General features: G+C 43.9%; 1 protein-coding gene across 2 annotated transcripts in view; it reads left to right on the top strand.

Annotated features, from left to right (window-relative positions):
* RPS6KA6 (ribosomal protein S6 kinase A6) overlaps positions 1-24,269 on the top strand; it is a 600,906-nt gene that overhangs the window by 355,125 nt on the left and 221,512 nt on the right. For both annotated transcript variants that reach the window (XM_086918765.1, XM_086918766.1), the window contains 2 exons: positions 10,972-11,074; positions 17,986-18,110. In XM_086918765.1, coding sequence (XP_086774891.1) covers positions 10,972-11,074; positions 17,986-18,110 — 228 coding nt within the window. The remainder of the gene's footprint in view (positions 1-10,971; positions 11,075-17,985; positions 18,111-24,269) is intronic.

Here is a 24,269-nt window from a genome sequence, read left to right as displayed (position 1 = left end):
CTAAGTACAAAATAGGCTTGGAGCCGAAACCTACGACACCGAAACCAAAGAAACATTCCTCTGACCGAAATCTTCAGCGTCGAAAGGACATTCCAGTTCGGCACCAAAAGTTTTGGTGCAAAAAACTAAAGAGCCCGTACGGCAATCAGATCCAAACATGGAAGTTGTACCACCCAAGTTGGATCCGAAACAAAAAAAACTCTTTATTAATCCTGACACAGGGCATATTCACACTAAACCAGCATCCAAATACAAGGTTCCTTATGACAGCTCTTCCATTGACGATGAAAGATATGGGTACTAGTCCTTTCCACACGCTACCATCTCCTCCTCCTCCCTCTCCACCACAACATCATATTTTACACATTACACCTCATCAGTCTACTCTACCTCACCCTGGTGCTGATGATGATGACACACAGTTACCAATAGATCCTTGGACGAATTATACAATTGATCCTCCACAGGATACAGACCCAGATCTTTACCCTGCCAGACCTTCTCCACCTGATGACAATGAGTCATATCAGGAGCTCATTGCTAGAGCTGCTCAGTACTATGGGGTGGAGCTCCATAAATAGTCCTTGGAGGAGGTTTTTCTCTTGAAACTCCAGGAACACATAAGTCCTTAAGGGTATGTTGAGGCACAGAGACAACATCTTTAAAGATCCTGTACATGCTAGATTCCTCACTCCTAGGGTAGATAAGAAATACAAACCTTCCCCAACAGACCCTATTTTCATTAGGGGTCTGTTGTTCACTTGACTCTGTAGTAGTTTCCAATGCTCAAAGCGAGCTAATTCTTAAGTGCCTGGGGATGCTTCTCCTCAGATAAAGAGTCAAAACTGATTGATGCTTCTGGCAGCTAATCATTGGCGTGATGCTAACATCCAAGGTCCCTAGCAAGATAGGATAGGGGCCACTGTGATGAAATAGAGCAATTACTACAGTTTCTCCCAGATGAGCATAAGGCCACAGTTCAGGATTTAGTTCAAGAAGGTAAACTAATTTCCAACACTTCCATTAAATGCGCTCTAGATGTGGCCAACACTGCAGCTAGAGCTGTAAATTTGTATTTGTATGTGGATTATACCAGCATCCTCCTCCTGAGACATGCCTGGTTACGTATTTCAGGGTTCAAACCTGAAGTACAGCAATCCATTCTCAACATACCTTTTGAAAAGAAACATCTTTTTGGCCCGGAATTTGAACAAGCACTTGAAAAAATGAAAATAGACACAGATATAGCAAAATCCATGGAAGCGCTTCAATCTCACTCACAGACAGGTTCCTTTCGGCGCTCCTTTTACAGGAGAGGGGCCAAGTCCACAGAGTCAGACCAAAATACTTCCTCTTACAAAAATAATTCCTAAACATCTTTTACAAGAGGATTTTTCAGAGGAAGCTATAGGGGAAATAGTCTCAGGGGCAGAGGTAAAAACACCACACCCTGCAATTCCCCTTCCCCAAATAAACAGTGACTTCCGTACACTTCCCTCCAACTATTCCACTCCTGTTGGAGGAAGACTTGAAGACTTTGCCCCCATTTTGGAATCAATAACAACCGACAAATGGGTGATTGGGATTATCCAACATGGGTATTGCCTTGAGCTTACCAACAACCCTCCAGACATTCCACCTCAATATCACAAATTGTCACCAGACCACCAGCACTTGCTTCAACAAGAAGTGTAATCTCTATTACTTTCGAATTCCCAAAAACGACTGCTCGTTAAGACCTTTTCCAGATCGCAGAGAGTTAAACAAATACAATCAATCCATCACAAAATGTATAAAGCGCACTACTCACCTGCGAGGGTCTCAAGGCGCAAGGGAGGGGGGCGCTACTGCACAAAGAGCCAGGTCTTGAGGTGCTTCCTGAAGGAGACATGGTCCTGGGTCAGTCGTAGGTGGGTGGGTGGGTGTTCCATGTCTTGGCCGCTAGGTAGGTGAAGGATCTTCCTCCGGTGGTGGTTCTGCGGATACGTGGAACGGCGGCAAGGGCGAGGCTAGCGGAGCGGAGCTGGCGGGTAGGTGTGTAGAACGTGAGGCGGTTGTTGAGATATTCGGGACCCATGCGGAGGAGAACTTTGTGTGCATGGGTGAGGAGTCTGAATGTGATCCTCTTGCTGACGGGGAGCCAGTGCAGGTCTCTCAGGTGGGCGGAGATGTGGCTGTGTCGGACGATGTCCAGGACGAGTCGTGGGGATGCATTCTGTATGCGCTGGAGTCTTTTCTGAAGTTTGGCAGTGGTCCCTGCGTAGAGAGCGTTCCTGTAGTCCAGTCGGCTGATGACGAGGGCCTGGGTGACCATCTTCCTGGTTCCAGTGGGGATCCAACGGAAGATCTGTCGAAGCATTCGGAGGGTGTTGAAGCAGGAAAAGGTGACGGCGTTGACTTGCCTGATCATCGTGAGGCAGAAGTCGAGGATGAAACGCAGGGTGCGTGTGTGGTCCGTGGGCTTGGGGGGGTGCCCAGAGCCGGGGGCCACCAGGAGTCGTCCCAGGCGGAGATGGATGAGCCGAGGATGAGGGTTTCCGTCTTGTCTGAGTTCAGTTTCAGCCGGCTGAGCTTCATCCATTCTGCAACGTTTTTCATACCTTCCTGGAAGCTGGCCTTGGTGGTGGCAGGGTCGTTGGTGAGGGAGAGGATCAGTTGGGTATCGTCGGCGTAGGAGATGATGTTGAGGTTGTGCTGGCGTGCGATGGCTGCGAGGGGGCTCATGTAGACATTGAAGAGGGTGGGGCTGAGCGAGGAGCCTTGTGGTATGCCGCAGATGATCTTGGTGGCTGCTGCACGCAAGGGCGGGAGACAGACTATTTGGGTTCTGTCAGAGAGGAAGGAGGTGAGCCATTCCAGGGCCTTTCCTTGGATTTGGGCGTAGTGGAGGCGGGTTGTCCGTGTGCAGTGACAGACTGTGTCGGAAGCAGTCGATAGGTCGAGGAGGATGAGGGCGGCAGTTTCCCCGTTGTCCAGCAGGGTTCTGATGTCATCGGTGGCTACGATGAGGGCGGTCTCGGTGCTGTGGTTCGCTTGGAATCCGGACTGCGATGGGTCGAGGGAGCCGTTTGTCTCAAGGAAGGCGGTCAGCTGCTTGTTGACGGTTTTCTCGATGACTTTTGCGGGGAAGGGGAGGAGCGAGATGGGGCGGAAGTTCTTGAGGACAGTTGAGTCTGCGGTGGGTTTCTTCAGGAGGGCGTTGATCTCTGCGTGCTTCCAGATCTCCGGGAAGGTGGCAGATGCGAAGGAGTTGTTAATGATGTCCCGGAGTTGGGGTGCGATGATGAGTCCGCTTTGTTGAAGATGTGGTGTGGGCGGGGGTCGGCTGGAGAGCCTGAGTGGATGGTGTTAATTGTGTGGGTGGTTTTTTCCGTGCTGACGTGGGTTCCTGGTGCGGAGGGTGGTGGTGGGGTGCGCTGGTTCGGTGGTAGGGTCTGTGGTCTGAGCGCCGAAGCTGTCATGTATATCGGCGATCTTACGGTGGAAGAACGTGGCAAGGGAGTTGCAGAGGTCTTGTGATGGCGTGATGGCGTTGTTGCTGGCGTTGGGGTTGGAGAGCTCTTTCACGATGCTGAAGAGTTCCTTGCTGTTGTGGGCGTCCAGCCATTCTTTGAAGGATGACCTTTTGGTGGTGTGGATCAGCTGGTGGTGTTCGTGGTTGGCGTTCTTGAGAGATATCATGTTTTCCGCTGATTGGTCATGGCGCCAGGCTTTCTCTAGGGTACGGCAGGATTTCTTGGAGTCTTTGAGATCGTTGGTGAACCAAGAGGCTTTTTTGCTGTCAGGGTTGCTTGGGGGTTCTTCAGTGGTGCGAGGGCATCAGCGCAGTCAGTGATCCACTGTGTGAGGTTGCGGGCTGCTTCGTTGGGGTCCGTAGTGTTGGTGGGTGGGTTTTCGGCTCAAGGAGGAGGTGAGCTGGTCGGTGGTGATCTTGCTCCAGCATCTTCGGGGGGCTTGTTGCGGGCAGTGGTGGGTCGTTGTTTTCCTGAAGTTGAAATGGACGCAGCTGTGATCGGTCCAGTGAAGTTCGGTGGCGTGGTTGAAGGAGACGTGGTTGCTGGAGGAGAAGACAGGGTCGACCGTGTGGCCGGCTCGGTGGGTGGGGTTGTTGACCAGTTGCTTGAGTCCGAGGTTGGCGAGGTTGTCTAGCAGGGAGGTGGTGTTGTTGTCCTCGTTGTTCTCCAGGTGGAAGTTGAGGTCCCCTAGGAGGATGTAGTCTGAGGATGCGAGAGCGAGCGGGCTGATAAAGTCTGCCATGGCTTCGCTGAAGTGGGTGCGTGGTCCCGGGGGTCTGTAGATGCGGGTACTATTGAGGGTGGTCTTGGGGTCAGTGTGTATCTTGAAGTGAAGGTGCTCGGCGGTGGTGATGTCGTTGTTGTTGTCAGTCGTGATGCGGATGGTGTTTCTGTGGACAATGGCGATGCCCCCTCTGGCTTGGTTGACGCGGTCCCTCCGGATGATCTTGTAGCCATCCAGGATGGCTATGGCGATGTTGGGGGCTGAGGAGGCGTTCATCCAGGTTCCCGTGAGGAAGGGGACGTCCGGCGCTGTGGAGTCAAGGAGGTCCCAGAGTTCGGCGGCGTGTTTGTGGACGGAGCGGGTGTTGAGCAGGATGCATTCAAGGTGGTTGTGGTTGGCGCCGGTACTGGCGGGCGCGGTGCCGGACCGAGGGCAGGTGAACTTGCAGGCACGGCAGGTGAATGCTCCTTGGGTACGTTTCGAGGTGGCTCGGTAGCAGGCTGGCTGTCGGCCGGTGTTGAGTGCGTGGAGGGTGGTGGCATCGTATCTCCGTCGGGTGGGCTGGCTCCGGCGGGGTCCAGGAGTACTGGCGCTGGGCGTGGATGGGCATAGACGGGCTTGCCTTTGGCGCACCTTCGGCGCGCCCTCCGCGCGTGGCCGCTGCGCATACGCGCATTCTCCTCCATATATGGCGAAGTGGGAGGGGTTGAGCAGCTGGGAGGCGGGAGCGGGGCGGCGAATGGGGAGCAGGATCGGGAAGAGCAGGAAAAGGGTGCGGGCCGCAGGGGAGCAGCCGTGGGGAGCGGTGGGGGGGGAGACAAGAGCGGGAAAACCAGTCACGGGGGTAGCGGCGAGGGGGCGAGCCTCGAGGACAGAGGCACAACACAATGCAGAAAACAAAAGTAAAACAGAGTGGCCCAAGCACGGAGGCAGGGAGAGTCACAGGGTAGAAGGGCAGCAGGAGAGGCGGCGAGAGATGCGGGAGCATTGGTGACTAGGGCACACGGGGCCGTGCGGTGAGTGGAGCGACCGGCCCTGCGAACATACTGTCAAAGATCTTTCACATGGTGACTCTAAAACAAGTACTTCCACTTTTACAGTTAGGCGACTTTATGTCTACTCTAGATCCCAAAGACGATTACTTTCACACTCCAATTCATCCAGCTAATCGCAAATACCTCAGATTTGTGATAGCAGGCAAACATTAACAGTTCAAAGAACTTCCATTTGACGTCACCACGGCCCGCAGAGTGTTCACCAAATGTCTTGCAGTAGTAGCTGCTCATCTCAGGAGACAGTGTATCCATGTCTTCCATTACCTAGACGACTGGCTTATCAAAGCAGGCACTTACCAGAACTGTATACTACACACTCAAGGAACAGTACACCTACTTCATTAGTTGGATTTCACAATCAATGCACAGATATCTCATCTGTGTCCTGTGCAAGTGCAGTCTTATCTAGGAGCTTCCCTCAACACTTCCAAAGCTCTAGTCCCTCCCATTGTAGCCAGGATTCGCAATATTCAGTTCACAATACTACAATGTCAACCCAATCAAACATTACCAGCCAGAATTTGTATGCAACTGCTGGGAATGATGGCATCCTGCATTGCAATCGTACCTCATGCAATGTTTCATGTGCGTCCTCTGCAGGAATGTCTAGCGCGTCAGTGGAATCAGTCACAGGGTCAATTCACCGATCTAATGTTGGTAGACGGCCACACCCATCACTCTCTGCAGTGGTGTAACCCTCAAAACTTATCAAAAGGGCGGCCCTTCATAGACCCGATTCCACAGACTGTACTGACAGCAGACGCATCTTTAACTGGTTGGGGTGCCCATCTCCAATATCACACATTACAAGGGCTGTAGTCAGACAATCACAAACGTCTCCACATCAACGACCTGGAACTTCTAGCGGTGTTCCTAGCACTCAAAGCTTTTCACACTCACCTTCTCTGCAAAACTACCCTAGTTCGCACAGACAACATCACAGCGATGTATTATCTACAGAAACAAGGAGGGATAGGTCTCTCCAGCTGTCTCGCCTTCCACAAAGCATTTGGAATTGGGCAATTCATCACAGAAAGTATCTCCTAGCAGAACACCTTCCAGGAGTAGACAAATTGTCGACCAGCTCAGCAGACACAGGCAGAAAATTCACGAGTGGGAACTTCATCCCTAAGTTCTTCTTCCCAATTTTCAACAAAAAGGGTTTTCACAAATATATCTTTTTGCCACAGTACACAACACAAAATGCTCAAACTTCGCATCCAGGTTCCCACATCATCTATCCAAAGGCACTGCTCTATGGATGAATTGGTCTGAGATATTTGCCTACGCTTTTCCACCTCTCCCACTAATTCCATTATTGATTCGGAAAGCTCAGACAAACATCCCTCACGCTGATCTTAGTAGCCCCCACATGGGCTAGTCAACCGTAGTACACCACCCTGTTAGAACTGTTGGTGGTTCCACATCAACAACTACATCTCACACCCAGGCTCCTCACTCAGAGGCATGGAGAAATCACACATCCAAATCCCAAAGAAATGAATCTAGAGATTAGCTCTTGAAGTCCTAGAGATTGGTTACTTACAGTTACCACCAGACTGTATGAATATTCTCAAAGAAGCTAGAAAGCTGACTACTGAAGCATGTTATGCAGCAAAATGGAAATGGTTTATCTATTGTAACAGCAACAATATCAATCCACCTGATACTTCTGTACAGAACATCATGTGTTATCTGTTGCATTTAGAGCAATCTGGATTGGCTTACACATCAATTTGTTTACACTTAGCAGCAGTAGCCGCTTACTTGCAAAATAGACAACACTTCCGTGTACCAGTGATCAAAGCCTTCATGGAAGGATTAAAAAGGGTGATACCAGCAAGAGTTCCACCTGCACCAAAATGATATTTAACTCTTTCGCTGCGGCGGGTATTCCACCGCAGCGCTAACGGTCGCGGGGGGGGGGCACGCGGGTGAGCTGCGCGGGTGACACAACCGTTCCGTCCCGGCTCGCGGGTGAGCTGTGCTCATGACGGAACGGTTCCGTCACGGCCCCGCCCGCTCAATTAAACGCGCCGCGCAGATGCGGCGGCGGGGCCGTGACGGAACCGTTCCGTCATGAACACAGCTCACCCGCGACCCGTGACGGAACGGTTCAGTCAATAGCCTCGAAGCGGCTAAATATAGTCCTTACAAGACTAATGGGTCCACCTTTTGAACTAATGCACAAATGTCAGTTACAATTACTCTCATGGAAGATTGCCTTCCTCATAGCAATAACCTCACTAAGGAGAGTTGGTGTACTTCAGGCATCACCTATATAAGAGCCTTTCTTTCAACTTCACAAAGATAGGGTGGTTCTTTGATCCACGTTATCCACAAACACCACATTCCAACACTGTTACTACTTATTCCGTAGGAAAATTATGTCAACAATGGCTAGAACATTGTACATTGTCTGCCGTAAAACATCTTTCTCTCCTACCCTAAGATATAAACGTATCTGATTTCCTTTTGGGTACAAGATCCCCATGTTCGAAATGATTAATTTATGCTGCTTATAATGAACTTTGAAAATGTCGCAAGTGAAAGCTGCATTATGTTTACGCCAAATTGATCGAGATAATTTAGATAATGTGCTTGCTCTTGTCAACAACAGTATTAATACATTGTCATCTCATATTTATACTTTAGATAATATTGTGTCGCCTGTAACTGATATTGTGCAAACTGAAGTGTCTACCTTGTATCATGGTCAGAATCAACTTAGATCAGTTATGCAATTTGATTGGATGCTGCAAACACTTAAGAATGGACTTGTTCCCTGGAATTACCTTAACTGTAGCGCATTGTTCTTACCACTTAATTTAACATGTAAACAACAATCTATGTCTATGAAAGATACTACTTATGCCATGCTACATATAGAGAAACTTGAACAACTTCCCTTTACTGTAGTAAACTTATTCTGCGGTATGGTTAATAAATGGGGTTATCTTGTTGTCCATTTCGATGTTTCAGTTCACTGTCTGCATGAAACACTTTCCTGTAGGTACATGTGAACCCCTTGGGAGTAGCTACATACATGAGTTATGGTCCCTGCCCTTTACATATCGTTGTCAACGAACAGGGAGAGGGGTTTTTCCAACAGCAGAAGGGTGTGAGTCTTTTGCTGGTCATTCCCTTGGGTGTCAACAAATAAATATTCACGGCGCCTGTAATGTTTCTGCCCCCAATCTGGCTTATTATTTGAAAGAAACACCTGTTCCCGCAATTATTCCAACTCTCACACTTCTTTGGAATGGCAGTTATTTCTTCCTTAATAATCAGGACTTTTGCAGTCCAGTTAGTTACTTGTTGCAACAACATCCCGTTTCCCCCTCCACATGGAAGTGTAAGTAATTCATTATGGCCTTCCATTCCAACTTTGAAAACAGATTTCAATAAGCTGAGCATACTCAAAGCGTTATTGTTTCAACAAGGAGCTCTCACTTCGGCATGAATTGCAGGTGGCGAGACCGTCCAGTGAAATAGTCAGTTATATACAAATCTCCCCCTACATTTCGGGAATTTGATACATCAAATATTTAATGCGTCTGATACCCTGGGCCTGGCACACTTTTTTTAACTTGTGGGCTCTGGCCTCGTGACATCATTTAAAGCTGTTTTTGGAGTCATCCCAGCTTTTATACATTCTATTTTTTCCAGTATATTCGAAGTGTTCCCGCTGGTGCTTGTCTTAATTTACGGCATCATCATGCTGTTCCTGCTATTCCGCAATGGCTGCTCCATTTGTGGTCCTTCCCAGACAGGCATCACTGCAGCCGTACCATGAGCGAATGCTACAACATTTTGGTGTGGTGCCCTTCGAGTTTCTGGATGCCGAATTTTGTTTAACCTTCCGCAATGGTTACTTCACTTGTGTGCAACCTGTGTTCCACTGCATCTGATGCCCCTTTCAAGGGACCCAGATGTTTGCCTGGCTACACCACCTCATGCTACCCTGGATTTCAAACTGTTTATGGGTCCGTTAGCAGCTCATAACCAGGACTGTTCTTGGGTATGCAGCTTTTTTACAACCTCGCATTGTGGTCAGTGGCCAGTGGTGATCCCTGTGCAAACGCACATCATCTTCTGGACCTCAGTTTCATCGAAATCTCCACAGCTTCTCCTTTCAGGTGATTGTTGACAACTGCATATGAGGAGCACATTTTGTTCCTTGGACCTGCTCAACTGGATGGCTGACACTTCGAATTTGGAAGATTCGGATTTCTTATTGGAATCCTTGTCTTTTCACTTGGCATCCTACATCATGGGTCCCTGCAATATGCTGTAACCGCTGATTCCGCACGACCCGTGCCTCCATATAGATTAGCTTCACGACCAGGACGTAGCTGTCTCTGAGCAGCACGAGTGATTCGTTTCACTCTCACCCCCACCCGTAGCGAGGATTGCCTCCTTCGGTGTTTCTTGACCGGCAACTATTCTCTTACGCTGGTGCGCTTCTTCAAGAGACTGCCCCAGTACAGCCCTGAAGAGTCACCACCCGTACAATGTGTGATGAAACACTTGTCGGCTTTTGTGCTCTTGTGTGTACTGATTTTCTATGCAGAACAATGAAAACCTTTTCTTCAAAAAGACTACTGTCTTAGTACATTACTCCACTTAAAGAACCTTCTCATTCTGGTTCTCACCTGAGAACTTCGTACCTCTTTCGTGTGCACAGAACATTTGTTACATTACAGACTGCTGCCTGCCTTGCACATGTTACTATACAAACATATTTTGCTTTGTGCCACACTGTACTTTCACACAGAACCTGCCATTGTTTTCACATTCTGTTGTTTCCTGGGATTTAGTCTGCGCACTGTAGTCAAACAACAATGTCCCTTGTTATTTTGTTCTGGTCAGGCTTAGACCTAGACAAAACACACAAATGCAGCTGTTGTTTGGGAACACATACTTTGTCATATAGCTATATACAGAATATGTAACAACACACTTGGAGTGGGGTCTTTCGAAGGAAGAGACCGTGACAGTACCTGACATGTAGAACTTTGATCTGTGCATGCTAAGGTACGAAGTCTGCTGCCAACACCCAGCGATTTTCTGATATATAATCACTTTGCTTCTGTAGAAGTGCAAGTAGGTTAGGCTACCTTGTCTTATATAGTGACAGCTCCTTTGAGGATTTATGGACTTCTAACTATTCTGACCGTATTTGTGTTAGCCATTTTCTTACTCATTGTGGCACGTATGCTGCATACTCGAGCACAATGGTTAAAAAATTTTTTTTTACTTTTTCCGTGTCTCTGTCAGATCCTATTGTGGATTAGTACAAGTTTGAGAGACAAAAGGGTGTGTCCTGCAACTGCATTTCTGAGAGGGTTGAGAGTGTTGTGTTCTGGGGTGTTTAATCACTTGTTCCTCTGTGAGTGAGTAGGAGGGCAAGTGAGACACTATGGCTAGTAGGTCCTGGGCTCATGGGTACATAGGTGGTAGGATAACTCAGTCCCTGCCTACAAAGGTCCTATGATCACAAGCATAGTTCTGGGACTCCGCAGTATCCCTGCAACAGTAATGTACAGAGAAAAATGCATACAATTTTAGCATCTTAGATGGTCTTGACTGCTTTTAGCCCCATTTGGAAATATGTGTGCTTGAGCCAGTTGAACTGATGTGATTTTTAAATGCATCTTTTTTTCATATTTTGCAGAAACTCTATAGAAGGGAAATTCAGCCTCCATTTAAACCTGCATCTGGAAAGCCTGAGGACACTTTTTGTTTTGATCCAGAATTCACAGCAAAAACACCTAAAGGTATTTTTGTTATTGTCAGTTAGATTGATTATTTGCTTTACCTAGTTGCTTGTAAAAATAGTTCTATTACATCACAGATAAGTACTTCCGGTTTACACAAAATGTGTTTAATTCTGATGGATACATAAAACAACCGATTCTTCTCTGGAAGAATATTCTCAGGCGCCAGGCTGAATCCGGTGAATTATTCAGTAATGTTCACCCGTGCTGACGGGTGTTGTATGTGACTCCTCTGTTATTCTGTACTGTGCAGGAAGTGATGGAACATTACGTATGTGCTACCCCTGTGCTCTGATGTCAGTTCTTTTTTTATGCGCCCTTCTACATGGATCCGGAGCTCCACCTCCAACTTTGTTTGTCTTCTGACCGAATTCAAGCTGTACCAGACTGCAGGAAGCAGATATCCATCACAGATCTACAGAATATGTTTTATGCAATAAATGTGCCTTCATGCATCTGAAAGGAATCTAAGAATGGGCGGCAAAACTCAAAGTCATCGAACATAAGAGATCACAGTTGAAACATAAATCCCACTGCAAGACGGAGGATTGCTTGAAAATTCATTCAAGAAGCCAGTAGTGCTCAAAATCCAATTTCCGCTCGGAGTCTTTTAGTAAGTCGAAGGTAATAATGCTCCATAGACCACTGCCAACTCCAATTGCACCAAGCCTGGACCGAACTCTGATACTAGGATCTGAACCCAAACCAGTGTCAGCCCACTCCATGCCTGAATTGCGCTACGAGATTACTTAGCCACAACCAGTCATTATACAACCAGGCTCTAATCCTCTGCCTCAATGCCTGTACTCTCAGAATCTTGAAACCTTATGCATATCCATCTCTGACTCAGTTCAGAGCATAAAAAATGTTTCCCGGAACACCGATGATGAGACCGACGAACTGCTGCGCCCCTCACAATAGTGATGAAGGGCTAAATCTGAATTTTACAGAATGACAATGGGTCAGCTACAACTCCAGAGCCTGAGGTGGTATCACCATGGGGACTGCCAAGAAGAAAGTGCTTATAGCAGTACTAGTGTGAAAGACAGCAGAAGTGGTATACTTACGGTTGCTTATTTATAGATCTCAGTTACTAAATGTTCCCTTCATGAGGCTTTCACAAACTTTATCATTGCCACTTGGTCTAAGCCATGTTTGACCATGTCCGTCAGTCGACCTGTAGCCAGGCAATGTTGACCAGGCTTTGTGATACTGAGTTTTTTGCCAAAGCATCCTACTCCTTAGAGCCTGTTGGTACAGTCATTGACAAGTAACAACACTACTAATGACTTTCTGACTAGCCCTCTGGATAGTGTCAAAAACATATTGATCCTTTGGGAAAGTGAATGTGTTCTTCAGCTAGTTTAAGCTTTAAATCCTTGAATGCAGTGTGCCTTCTAGGTAGGCACATCCATGCTGCTTGTGACCTGGCCATTCCAGAAGACCTTGGAGCCTTGCTAGCTCAAGCAATGCACGGTGGACTGGACTCAGCTAAAAATGTCTTTAGTGCTGGCTTGAACACTGCAGGCTGTATAGGTAGAGCCACTTGCACTACTGCTGTACTTAAAAGGCACACCTGGATGTGATCATCCTGATTTTAAGGCGACGTCCCGGTGTCCTTGATAGACATGCCCTTTGATGACTCGAGATTGTTTGGAGAGAAGGCTGATTCCTTATGGAACAAAGGACTGGTGGCAGCTTTCCTCTACTTTTCCTCTCTGTCTGCAGTGGCTGCCAAGCCAGTTCAGTTTTTCCTTATATGCCCATTCCTCCCACCACTAGACACCAGACTGGTGCATATAGTTTTATGTATACAAATTTTTTTTTTAATATTGAATTTTTTTCAATTTTAAATATTTCTCTCACTCACGAGCACTTATATGGTGTTGGTCACTATCGCATTTTTTTCACAATTGCCTTGTTACAAGCATCCAATGTACACTTTCACATTTACGCCGATGACACCCAACTATATCTCAAATTCCAATCCCCCAAAGACATTTTGCTCCTGAACTCAACGATCAGAAGCACCCAATCCTGGCTTGCCGATAATCATCTCAAACTCAATGCTCTGAAAACAGAGTTCCTTCTGATCTCACCTCCCGCGAAGATCTCTACCACTCAAATGTGGCTTAAACACCTGACGGCACTCAATGTCCAACCCACCATCGTGGACTCAGCAAAATCTTTAGGCATAACAATTGACACCAATCTCAATATGCAGCATCATATCAGCAAGGCAACTAAGGGAGCGAACTACCAAATCAATACCCTGAGGAAACTTAAACCCTTCCTCCCAGCCAAAGACTTCCAAACTGCAGTACAAACACTAGTCATCCCTCGAATAGGATACGGCAGCATCGCCCTCTGCGGACTACCCCTAACTACTACTGCACCCCTAAGAGCTTCTCTAAACGCTGCAGCGAGACTCATTACTGAGTCAAAAAAACACTCACATATTTCCCCTGACTTGAAATCCCTGAACTGGCTGCCTTTTGAAGCCAGAATACATCTGAAAATCGCCTGCATGACGCACAAGGCTGTACACCTGAGCTCACCCGGCTACCACACTCAGAAGCTGACAATTTCTGGCGGCTCTAGAAACACTAGAGGCTCAAACAATCTTCTACTGAAGCCTCGAAGATTCTGGAAGGAAAAAACTTATAAACGCTCCTTCTCAGGAATGGCACCCAGGATCTGGAACTCACTCCCTCCTGAAACCAGGCTCATCTCCTCCACTACACTTTTTAAGAAAGAAGTAAAAGCTATCCTCATGGCTAAATACACTTGAGCTATTATTTTGGATTTTTTAAAGACTCTGCATTGATCTGTACTACTTGTTTGATCCCTTTGCCTATTTGTATTACTTGTATTATCGACTTACCTGATTGTCTATGCTCCCACTTATTTGTACTATTAACATTTTTGACGTACCTGTTTGACTACGCTCCCTACCCCACCCCACTTATTACCTACAACTACGCTATGCCCAATTGCCTGTTATTCACTCTCCTGTTCGTACCCCTTCTTTGTAAAGCGCTTTGATATCTGCAAAGATCTTGTTTGCGCTATATAAAACTTTCAAAATAAATAAAATAAATAAAAATAAATGGCATATAGTAATGTGAAAGTGCCGTATGGTAACGCAATGTTCAATATAATTTGTTTAACAAAGTATTCTTTTTTTTAATTTCCATAATGCTTTTCTTTGGATATTTTGGAATAATACAATAATTCTGAAGCTGATGTAATTCGGAAGACTTCATTCACCTATACTAAGGTTATTAAATAGCGTGTGTATGTGTAATCACGGTATTTAGCTGCAATGTGAACCGCCAAAGGTCATGGCATTGAAAGTCAGGACTGTGGCAAGGCTCAGAATACTGCGACGAAAAAGTAAAACAGCGTAGTAATGCTGCATTGATCCCCAGAGTTGTGAGCAGTCAAGGATCTTCTCAATGACCAACAATGTGGCGGGACTGATATGCTGAGCTGTTGAGGCCAAATGTCTCCCATACTTCCTCAGCTATCCCAAGCCCTGAGGAAAGCAATCAACTTAGATTAATAATGAATTAAAAGGATAACATTAGTGAGACTACATGAGAATAAAGGATCAATGGATGAAGAAGACCGTGTGTTAACAGATGTAACAAAAATAAAAAAAAGGCTTTGTGTTGATTGACCCTTCGTCTTTCTCCTGATTTCTGACAAGGTATGATGTCACGATGCAAGCATCAACAGTACCTGTATGGTTTATAGATAGATTTGCCTAGTAACGTAGTAGCTGTTGATTTCATGTGAAGTGACTAACAGAATATGATTAATCTGAACTCCTCTCCATACACTAATATATTTGACAGTTTTAGAGGTAAGTAGTGGCATAGCTGTGCCATTCCTCTAGGTAGTCAATCCAAAGTCAGTTGACTCAAAACGCCGTATCTACTTGCTTTCCAGGCGTTGCGTAATTGCTTCCAAATTTCCTCTTCATGATGGTTTCGATCATTTGTCATCTTATGTCGTCTTTCATATGCCCTTTGTTCATTAAGTATGAGAATAATGGAGCAGTAATGGTTTTATATCATATTTGACTCCTGTGTTGTCAGACTCTCACTTTCGCTTGCATTTTTTGGCCAAAGTAAATTAAGTTTGACAGACAGCAAATACTGTACAACACATTTAAAGAGTTACAATTCATCAAACAGTTTGAGTCCTGCCTCCCTAATTGTGAAGCATTCCATGTGAATTGGTACACTAGCCAGTCTGTGCATTTGTAATTACCAGTTATGGCAGGAAGGGCCGAGCCTTGGTAATCATGATCTTCTCTTCTCTACATTGATCACCTGAATGCTCAATAAGATTTTTACTCTTACAACCCTTCTCGTGCCTAGAGACTGGTCAAGAGAAAGGTTTCCTAATATCTTCTCAAGGTGGCTTGTGCGTGGACAGGAAGTCGTAACCTACATAATCTTTTTCGTGGGCTTGGATGATTGAAGATGTTTTCTTTAGGAGAACCAAACCCTCCTCATAATCAATCTGTCTAACTTGCTGGGATAACCTCCATCTATTAATCGATTTAACAGAGTATTGGCTTGTGTGAAATAATCAATCTTGTAGGTGCAATTACACTGTATCCTTAAAAATTGACCCTGAGGTAACCCATTTCTGAGTGGCCTAGTATGGAAACTTTTATTTCAGTAGACTATTATTTTCTGTGAGTTTCCTATAGTGTTAATTTGCCTTAATGATGTTTTATATAGAAGTCTACAAAGAAAAAGGACATTAAATTGCTGTATTACGTAAATGTAAGATTAACATTTGGCTGCATGTGATTAGGAAAAAATTGCTCATAGTGCATCTTTGAATCTCTCCAGATCAGAAATGTATCATCTCTATGTTTCTTTCAACAATAAATGGATCATGAATTTGGACTGTCATTGGAAAAGAAGTATTGCAGTTCAAAATAATCCAAAAGTTTGTCAGATTTGGGACAAAAAATAACCCTCACAGATGTTTTGTTTGCACTTATATAATATTGTCTATCAAAGTAAAAGTAGCGCAATCTTCAGTAGAGGCAGTATAAAGTTGGTGGGATATGTTAGCGGTAGAGGCCTGCTGTTAAGAATCTTTCTGGTCACCTTTTTTGTTTTCAGTTGGGTAATAGTCATGTATAGTGACTATATTCATAGACACTAATTACTCTGAATATAGATCACAAGCTTTCCCATACAAATGTATCAGTAAGGGGGAAAACTTCTGTTATAGGAAATTCTATGTGTGAACCTAAACATTCCAGTATCGAACTGCAGCCTAAGAGTATTGTTCTGCCTGGAGGGTTGCCAATGCTTGTATGTACTTTCAGAAGCGTGTAATGTACCAGTATTTTTAGTGGCTTTTTAGTAAAGATCTGTAAGAAATTGGTTTACTGGTTGAGGGGGGTAAAATTCTGCTTAAGCAGCAATTGCAATCCTTGACAGGGTAAAGTCAAAAGCAAACCCCAAATTAACCCATGCTCAACCCTCTGGCAGCTTGGTACATATCAGTCAGGCTTAACTCAGAGGCAGTGTGTGAGATATTTGTACAACAGTTCAAACAATAAAATGAAAACTCTGCACAAAAAGGATCATGCACCAAATTAGAAACATAGAGTATGTTTTAATAAATAAATTGAGACCACAGCAACAAAATATAATAGATCCATGAAAATAGCACCAAAAGGCCCAAAGCGCCACTTGCGGCTATCTGGACATGTGCAACTGGGAGAAAGTCAAAGTTATTTTATCTTTCTTCTGTCCTGATGAACCCTTTGGTTACTCTAACTGCTGATCTCTAACCCCAGCAACCCCATTCCCCTACCCAGACTGCTGCTCTCCATCCGGCCAGCTAATTTCACACTTAGTAGTGTCTCTCACACCAGTTGCCTTTGTTGTAAAAATGACACAAAAATCGAACCTTAAAGAATCAGTGCCTTGAAGAAGTTAATGGAATCTCTGTGTAGCTTTTTTTTCTCAATATTGTCAAATAGGAGTTGCAATCAGGCCCTACTTGTGACAGCAAGCCATATGGTGTCTGTTCACTTCTAAAGAGCAACATAAGAGGAACATTAATCATTTTAACTACTAGATACCTTTGATATATGTTTATAACATAACAGAGCGAGACTGTATTTAAAGGAAATCACCAAAGTTTACAAGTGGGTGCCCTTAAAACGCAGTTAAAGCTTCCCAGAGCCAACTATATAGCCTGGCTCTGCCTGATATAAATCTTATTCCAGCTGTGCGATAAACTTACTGGCATGCAATCCATGCCAGTATAATGATAAAATATCTTGTTTCCCCAGATGGGATTTCATTTTAAATGTGTTTGTTGGTAGGTCAAATGACCTAAGAATCAGATGTAAACAAATAACAGGAGGCATTCACCAACCTTACTTGGGCTAATAACAAGTTATGTGAGTTTGTAAGGGCATGGGCTACCACAGCAGTGGAGGTCTGGAGCCCTGGTCCCAATTGGTATTGAAATAGCAGCATTCCGGTGAAAAGTGAGCCGTGAGAAATGGATGCACAATTTGGAACAGTGACAACTATTAGCTCACCCATGTGCTCTTGAGGAAATATCAATATGTTGTTAATTGAAATAATTTATGGAAAAGTTGACAGCGTTACAGTGGTGAGTAATTTGTTCTGTTTTCTCTAAAGGCAAAACAGTAGAACCCCCAACTCTTCCTATTTAATCACTCTGTATGTGTAAAATACTTTCAGTGCCCTACTTAAAATATTTTTCTATCTTTTATCATACCAATACATTGCTTTATGTACTAGCATTTTTATAACAATGTTTAATCTGTACGCTATAGTACTCTGGCAGGACCACCTTTTTGAAATTCTGATTACATTCGTGTATTTAAAAAACAGATTCTCCAGGTGTACCGCCTAGTGCTAATGCACATCAGCTCTTCAAAGGATTTAGCTTTGTTGCAACTACTACAATAGAAGAACATAAAATATCTTCCCTTGCGTGTGTGTTGCCAAGAATACAGGTAAACAATAATATCTACTTAACATTTATTTGAGATATGATTTATTTTCTGTGTTTGTTGTAAAACACTCATCAGCAATTTAAAAAACTGCCAAGCCTGCATGATGTTTATTGTAGAAGTGATTGTCTATTTTAAGTGGTGTGATTACTCCACCCTGGTCAGATCTCAGATAGATCACATTAAAATGGATAACATTAGAAATGTGTCCTTAGTAAAATGTGAGCAGTGTACTATGCAGCATCTCTCCTTGCCAGGTGTGACCCTGACAACCATGGGATTCATCTTGAAAGAGGAACAATCAACCTCCCTCTTCCATTTTAGATATTAGTTTGCAGTCTTGTAAGGTCATTTCTGTGTTCCTAAACTGGGAAAAGAGCAGCATTAATGGGACTGTTATCAGTGGCACCTCTTTAACTAACTCCAAATCTGCATGTAAACTCGTTTTTAGTCCACGATTGGTGGGTCTCGGTCTGAGTTTAGAGGGATAGAAAGAGAGTGATCAAGTCATGGGGATAGAAATGTATTAGGCCACTTCTAGATCGATCCTTGATTACTTTCTAATTACACTATTTAGCACCAGACGAAGGTTCACATACCCGTTTACATTTGAATGATATTGTTTGTAGACCATTCATCAGTCTTACATATCCATTGATCCATTTGTAATACAATTAATTCACTTCAAAACTATTGTATAATCTAATGTTTTCATGCTTGTTATGAATTGTATTGCAAATGGTTTGGTTAGGGGCTGATGATATTTTGGGGAAAATGTGTGCATTTGTTTCAGTTATCTGGGTGTTTGTGTGCATTTGTGACTCTCCATACCTAGGGAATCATCCAATTCCCATACTAACAAGCAAATTGTGTCATTTTGCTGGTGCGTGATACCAAGTTTTTGTAGGTGGCTCCAATTGTAAACGTTTTTCTTTCTGCATCTAAAATACTGAAATTAACCTTCACCTGTAATAAGGTTGAGGAGTTGTTTGTATCTTTAGTTATACAGATTTGATGTTCTCTCTTTATCTGCCCTTTACCATTCCCATCCCCAAAACTACATTTGGAGAGTTCTTCTGTCTGACCTGCAGCTATGCCATGGCAGTTTTAGAAGTAGGTGAAGTCTGGGTAGACTCAACTCTTCCAAAGGGAAAGTCCTGAATGTGTACGGTGTACCTTTTAAGTGACTGACCTTGTATCCGGTTTATATCTTTTGCTTTTCCTCGCATGGGACTGCTTTTAACTTTGCCATATGTATGTAGTCTAATTTGTAGTCAATTGATAATAATTGTTTTATCATTGTATTGTAGCTTGCTTTCCTAAACATTTGTCTACTATTTCAGAGGCCGATCTTTGATTCTTTGATTCTCACATTCTTGTTATGCTTGATTGTGCTATTTAAAGGGTTTCTAGAACCCGGTCATCCTGAAATGATGGCTATAGCACTTAGCATGAAATAGCTGCCAAGCCCAAGTATAAATCTGCCTGCTTGGTACCAAAGTTATCCTGAAGAGTATGATAATCACGAAGACTGATACCTGTATCCCTGGGGGTGGGAAAAACCTTCTTGATTTCCCACTGCTTAAGCAATCTCTATGATGCAGTTCATCATATAAGATTCTTATTTGCTTTGGTACTTTAGTGGTTTAAGACATTAATTCAGGCATGGATGAGTCCTCAATTAAGAGTCCTGGTACATATTTGGTGCTGTGGTACCTGATGTACCATCTGGCAAAAGAGCCTTACCAAGACTTTGAGGGGAAACTCCAATAACTATTGTCAGTAAGTTCCTTGTAATAATTTGTATATTTATTCTTATGTCTATACAGAAGTTTCCCTTTTACACAAATAACTAACCTTTTAAACTTGTTCTGGTCCTAAAAATGGCCATCATAGAACTGACAGTTAAATTCTGATATGCCCTATAGAGGAAAATAATTGTATTTTATTTGGAAAATGTTGATTGCAAATGTTGAATTTACCTACATCTTAGGATGTGGCCTAATGGCTAGAGCTGTCAACTTAGAAGATAGAGAACTGGGTTTGAGTCTCAGCAGGGATGCTCAACATCCTGTGATTCTGGGCAAATCATTTAATCTCCCCATGCCTAACAAAATGAATGTTGCCTTCTGTAACGCAACTGGTGCTCATGTAAAGCGATCCGATACATTCCGGTCGCGTTCGTGCTATATAAAACTAAAATAAAAAAATCTTTAGTGCACCCAGGTTTGATGCATCAGTAAAAGAGTTTTTATAGCGCAATGAACATCATTAGGTAAGTGCATGTTAGGTGTCTATACACATCCTTATCTGCCATGTGTCTTATCCATAACTATACTGAGGTCTCCTCCTATTAGTATATATATGTCTGTGGTCTGCATTATGTTCGCTATTTCTTATCTCAGTAATTGTTCTTGACCCTGGGAGGGGCCATAGGTAGAAGTTACAGTGAATGTGTGATCACCCATTCAATCGTAAGCAGTGTCAGTACTCCTTAATGAGATGAATTCCTTGAAGTAAACAAATGTTGCTACTGGAGTCACACAAAAGCAAGAGTACTGCTATCTTTTTAGCTGGTGCTTTTAGCCTATGCACATTTAGACTGGAGATTTCGATCTCAGTCCCGTTCCCTACTCTAACACAGTGCTTAGTTTGTAAAAAAAAATAAAAGTGACAGGGCTGCTGCAGCTTGAACCACCTATTGACCCTGCTGACGCTGCCAATGACAGTGCCAACATAACTACTAACCATCACACTCTTACAAGTCTGACAATTCATACTATTCCAGGCCCCCAAAACTGTAAGAATGGCTTGAGTGACAGATATCCATTATTTTTAATGTATATTGAAAGAATAGACAACTGTTGTGCTTATCTCTAAATTAGACAGTGCCACTGTGTAGTCGACTGTCACAAGTGCCGATGTTGACAGTTAAGTGCTGAGGCCGAGCACCAGAAACCACAGGCTCAAATTGAGCACTGCTCAGGCAATTCATAAGTCTGAGGCCTGAGTGTGGCAGAGGGGTATAACTGCTCTTCATGTGAGAATTGGAAATTCACAATATGAGCGGCCTGCTTAGTATATATGCAATACATTGGTAACCTCCCCCTTTACTTTTCATACAATTGGAACAATAAACAGTTAAATCCCCTGTGCAGAAAAAAATAAGATAAGTTATTCCAATTCGTATTCCTTTTGCCTCTTCAGCACAAGTAACTTTTGTTCATCAATAAATCTTCTAACTGGTCACCCATGTCCTCCGCTTGAGTCCTCTCCTCTTGTTTTGAATGCCCCTCCACACCCAAGATAAAGCCTGGTGCACTTCACACTTGTTCCCCACAAGCACACTTTATTACACTCTTAGCAGTGTATTGTATTGTTCTTGAGTAGTTTTGTTCTTCACACATTTGATCCATCAATGCTCTTCTTTCTCTTTTCATCATTTTGGGAGAGAGCTTTAAATTTCTACGTAACCTCAAAAGTCTTCTTCCATCTGCCGATCTTGCTGGTCTCTCACTGGATTGTTGTTGTGTGTGCTCCTAGATCAGTCACTTATATAAGACGTCAGCAATGCCCAGTATATGTTGAGCATACATCAGGGATTTCGGCTCTTATTTTAGACATTAGCAATGCCCAATATATGTTGAGCGTACATCAGGGATTTCAGCTCTTTTCTTAAATATCAGCAGTATCCGATGTATATTGACCTTCCAGCAGGGATTTTAGCTGCGACATGGTTCCCTTCCATTGAAAAATGAGAAAGGGTGACTCCTATCTATACTTAATCCCTTTTTTCCAGAAGAGATCTCCCATCATCAGGAACTCCTGCAGTTTCTGGAGTGCTTAGCTGACAGAAATATTCTCATATTTCTGCCCTCAAAAGTCATCAGTCCTGTGAACCTTCATGTTAAAGTATTTTCTTCTTTATGGCAGTAGTGTACACAGGTTAGGCTGTCTCAGGGTATATTTTCTTTGAGCATGATCCTATCTGATTAGTGTGGTCCAACAGGATTTCTTCCTGTTTGAGGTTTGCCAAAATATGAACCTAGCAGTCTGTTGACTTAGTTCTCTATCATTTCCTTTCTCTTCAGATAGCACACCTCTGGTTTTTAGGTTGTGCCTTCTCAAAAACCTTTCCACGTTTTCGGAGTCTGCCTCGTGCAGGATGGTTTGGTCACTTATGGTTCAAACGTCTTGCTTCAGCATCTCAACTTCCTCCTTTCTGGCATCTCCACCTTCTGCTAGAGCCGGGGTCCTCAACTTTTTCTATCATGAGAGCTACTTCTGATTTCTATGCAAGCTCCACAAGCAAATTCACGGGACACATTTACAGAATTCTACCCACAGATTTCAAATGAAGCCTATATTATTTCTAAAGGCAGGTGTTTAAGTCTGAGGACTTGTAAATGGAAGAAGACAACCTTTAGAAAGTTATAAGAATGTTAACTTTTTTGACTAAGCAAGCAGAATCAACACTTTGCGCCTGATTACGATCTTGGTAGATGGGATACTCTGTCACAAACATGATGGATATCCCGTCCACTGTATCATAAGTTTCATTGTATCCTATAGAATTTTTAATAATACGGACTGGATATCCGTCATGTTTGAGTACCCCATCCGCCATGATTGTAGTCTGGTCCTCTGTCATCTTGAGAGGCAAGAAGTGAAAGAGAAGTTCAAAAACGTCAGAAAGAGAAACTCATAAACATCAGAAATGAGACTTCCTTGCGGGATATGTTTGCATGAGCAGGAAAGCATGGGCTAAGCAGTTAGTTATGCTAAGCCAATACCTTGCATTTCACAGTTTGAACTTCATCATTACATGGATCCCCCCCAACCCCCCAATAGATCCCCAATGTAAACCACAGCACACAACAGAGATAAACATTCTAACTTAATAGGAACACCTATCCTTTTAGGGCAGCAGTCTCCAAACTTTTCTGTAATGAGAGCAAAGTGAAAATCGTTGTGAGCTACTGAAGGCCAAGTAACTTGAGCATTGTTACCAGACACCCCTCACCTAGCTTCATTGACTTTAATCCTAATGTCCATGGAGACCAATACTGTGGTTTGAAGATACTGTGACTAGTGGACCATGATATGGTTGCCATGCGTGTTGGTGAGTACATGGCCTGTGAGGATATATGAACATGTGTGTGAATAAATGGGATACATGTGTATGGGTGACTAAGAGTCTGTGTCGCATGTACTTGTGGCACAGGACATTCCTTTCACCTTATGTGGTTCTGTTACATTTACGGTTAAACAAAGGGGAGAGTGAGGATTGTGTAGGGGTACGTCCCTATCCCCAAAAATAAACTATAGACAAACAACGTGGACGAACCTGCTAATGGGAGAGGGGTGAAAAGGCTAACTTCCTTGTAATCTGATTTGTAGAGGTGCCTGAAAACCATTAGGTTTTCTAAAAGACCCCTCACCCACCAACCTAGTTTACCCAGCTTGTCTGATCAATGTGTCCCTGGTTGTTAGATCTGTCAGCCTTAGGGTGGTCTTCCCCCAATCTTTTTGCCTCTATGTATTGCTGAATCTTTTGGTTGACTTTAGGACTCTGAGCATTCTACCACGGCTAATCAGTGCTAAACATGTGTAAACATGTATTTCTGATGGATACATCTGCCAGTGGATTCCTCACCTTGTGAATATCCCCCTGCGTCAGCAACATTCGGAAATTCTTTTGTAGCTCTTCACGCCGACGTGGATGACGTCACAGACGCATGGCATCACGCGCGGCTCCGCCGACGTCACTGACTCCATAATAGGACTCCATCGGCGTGATGACATCAGTTTCCTTTTTTCCTCATCGTCAACGCGAACGTTTTTTTCTAGGGATCTCCAGTAGCTCTATTGTTACTGTGTTACTGCTGAATATTTCCAGTGTTTTCTTGTTTCTCTTTCAAGATGTCTTCGAAGAAAACTGGTTTCAAGCCCTGTGGAGAGTGCGGGAAAATGATGTCTATTACGGATCCGCATGAGGATTGTGTGTGGTGTTTATCATCTGACAACGACGTCCAAGGCTGTCCCAGTTGCAAGAAGATGAACCCGAAGGCATTGCGGGAGAGAGAGGCAAAGCTTCTTTTTGCAAAGTTAAAAGGCAAGAAGGAGATGAAAAGGTCAAAGTCTCGTTCCAGGCGTACGAGG

The sequence above is a fragment of the Lissotriton vulgaris genome, chromosome 4_1, assembly GCF_964263255.1.
Source record: "Lissotriton vulgaris chromosome 4_1, aLisVul1.2, whole genome shotgun sequence".
Classification (NCBI taxonomy): domain Eukaryota; kingdom Metazoa; phylum Chordata; class Amphibia; order Caudata; family Salamandridae; genus Lissotriton; species Lissotriton vulgaris.
The sequence above is the reverse complement of the archived record's forward strand: the minus strand, read 5'-3'. Positions and strand labels throughout refer to the sequence as shown.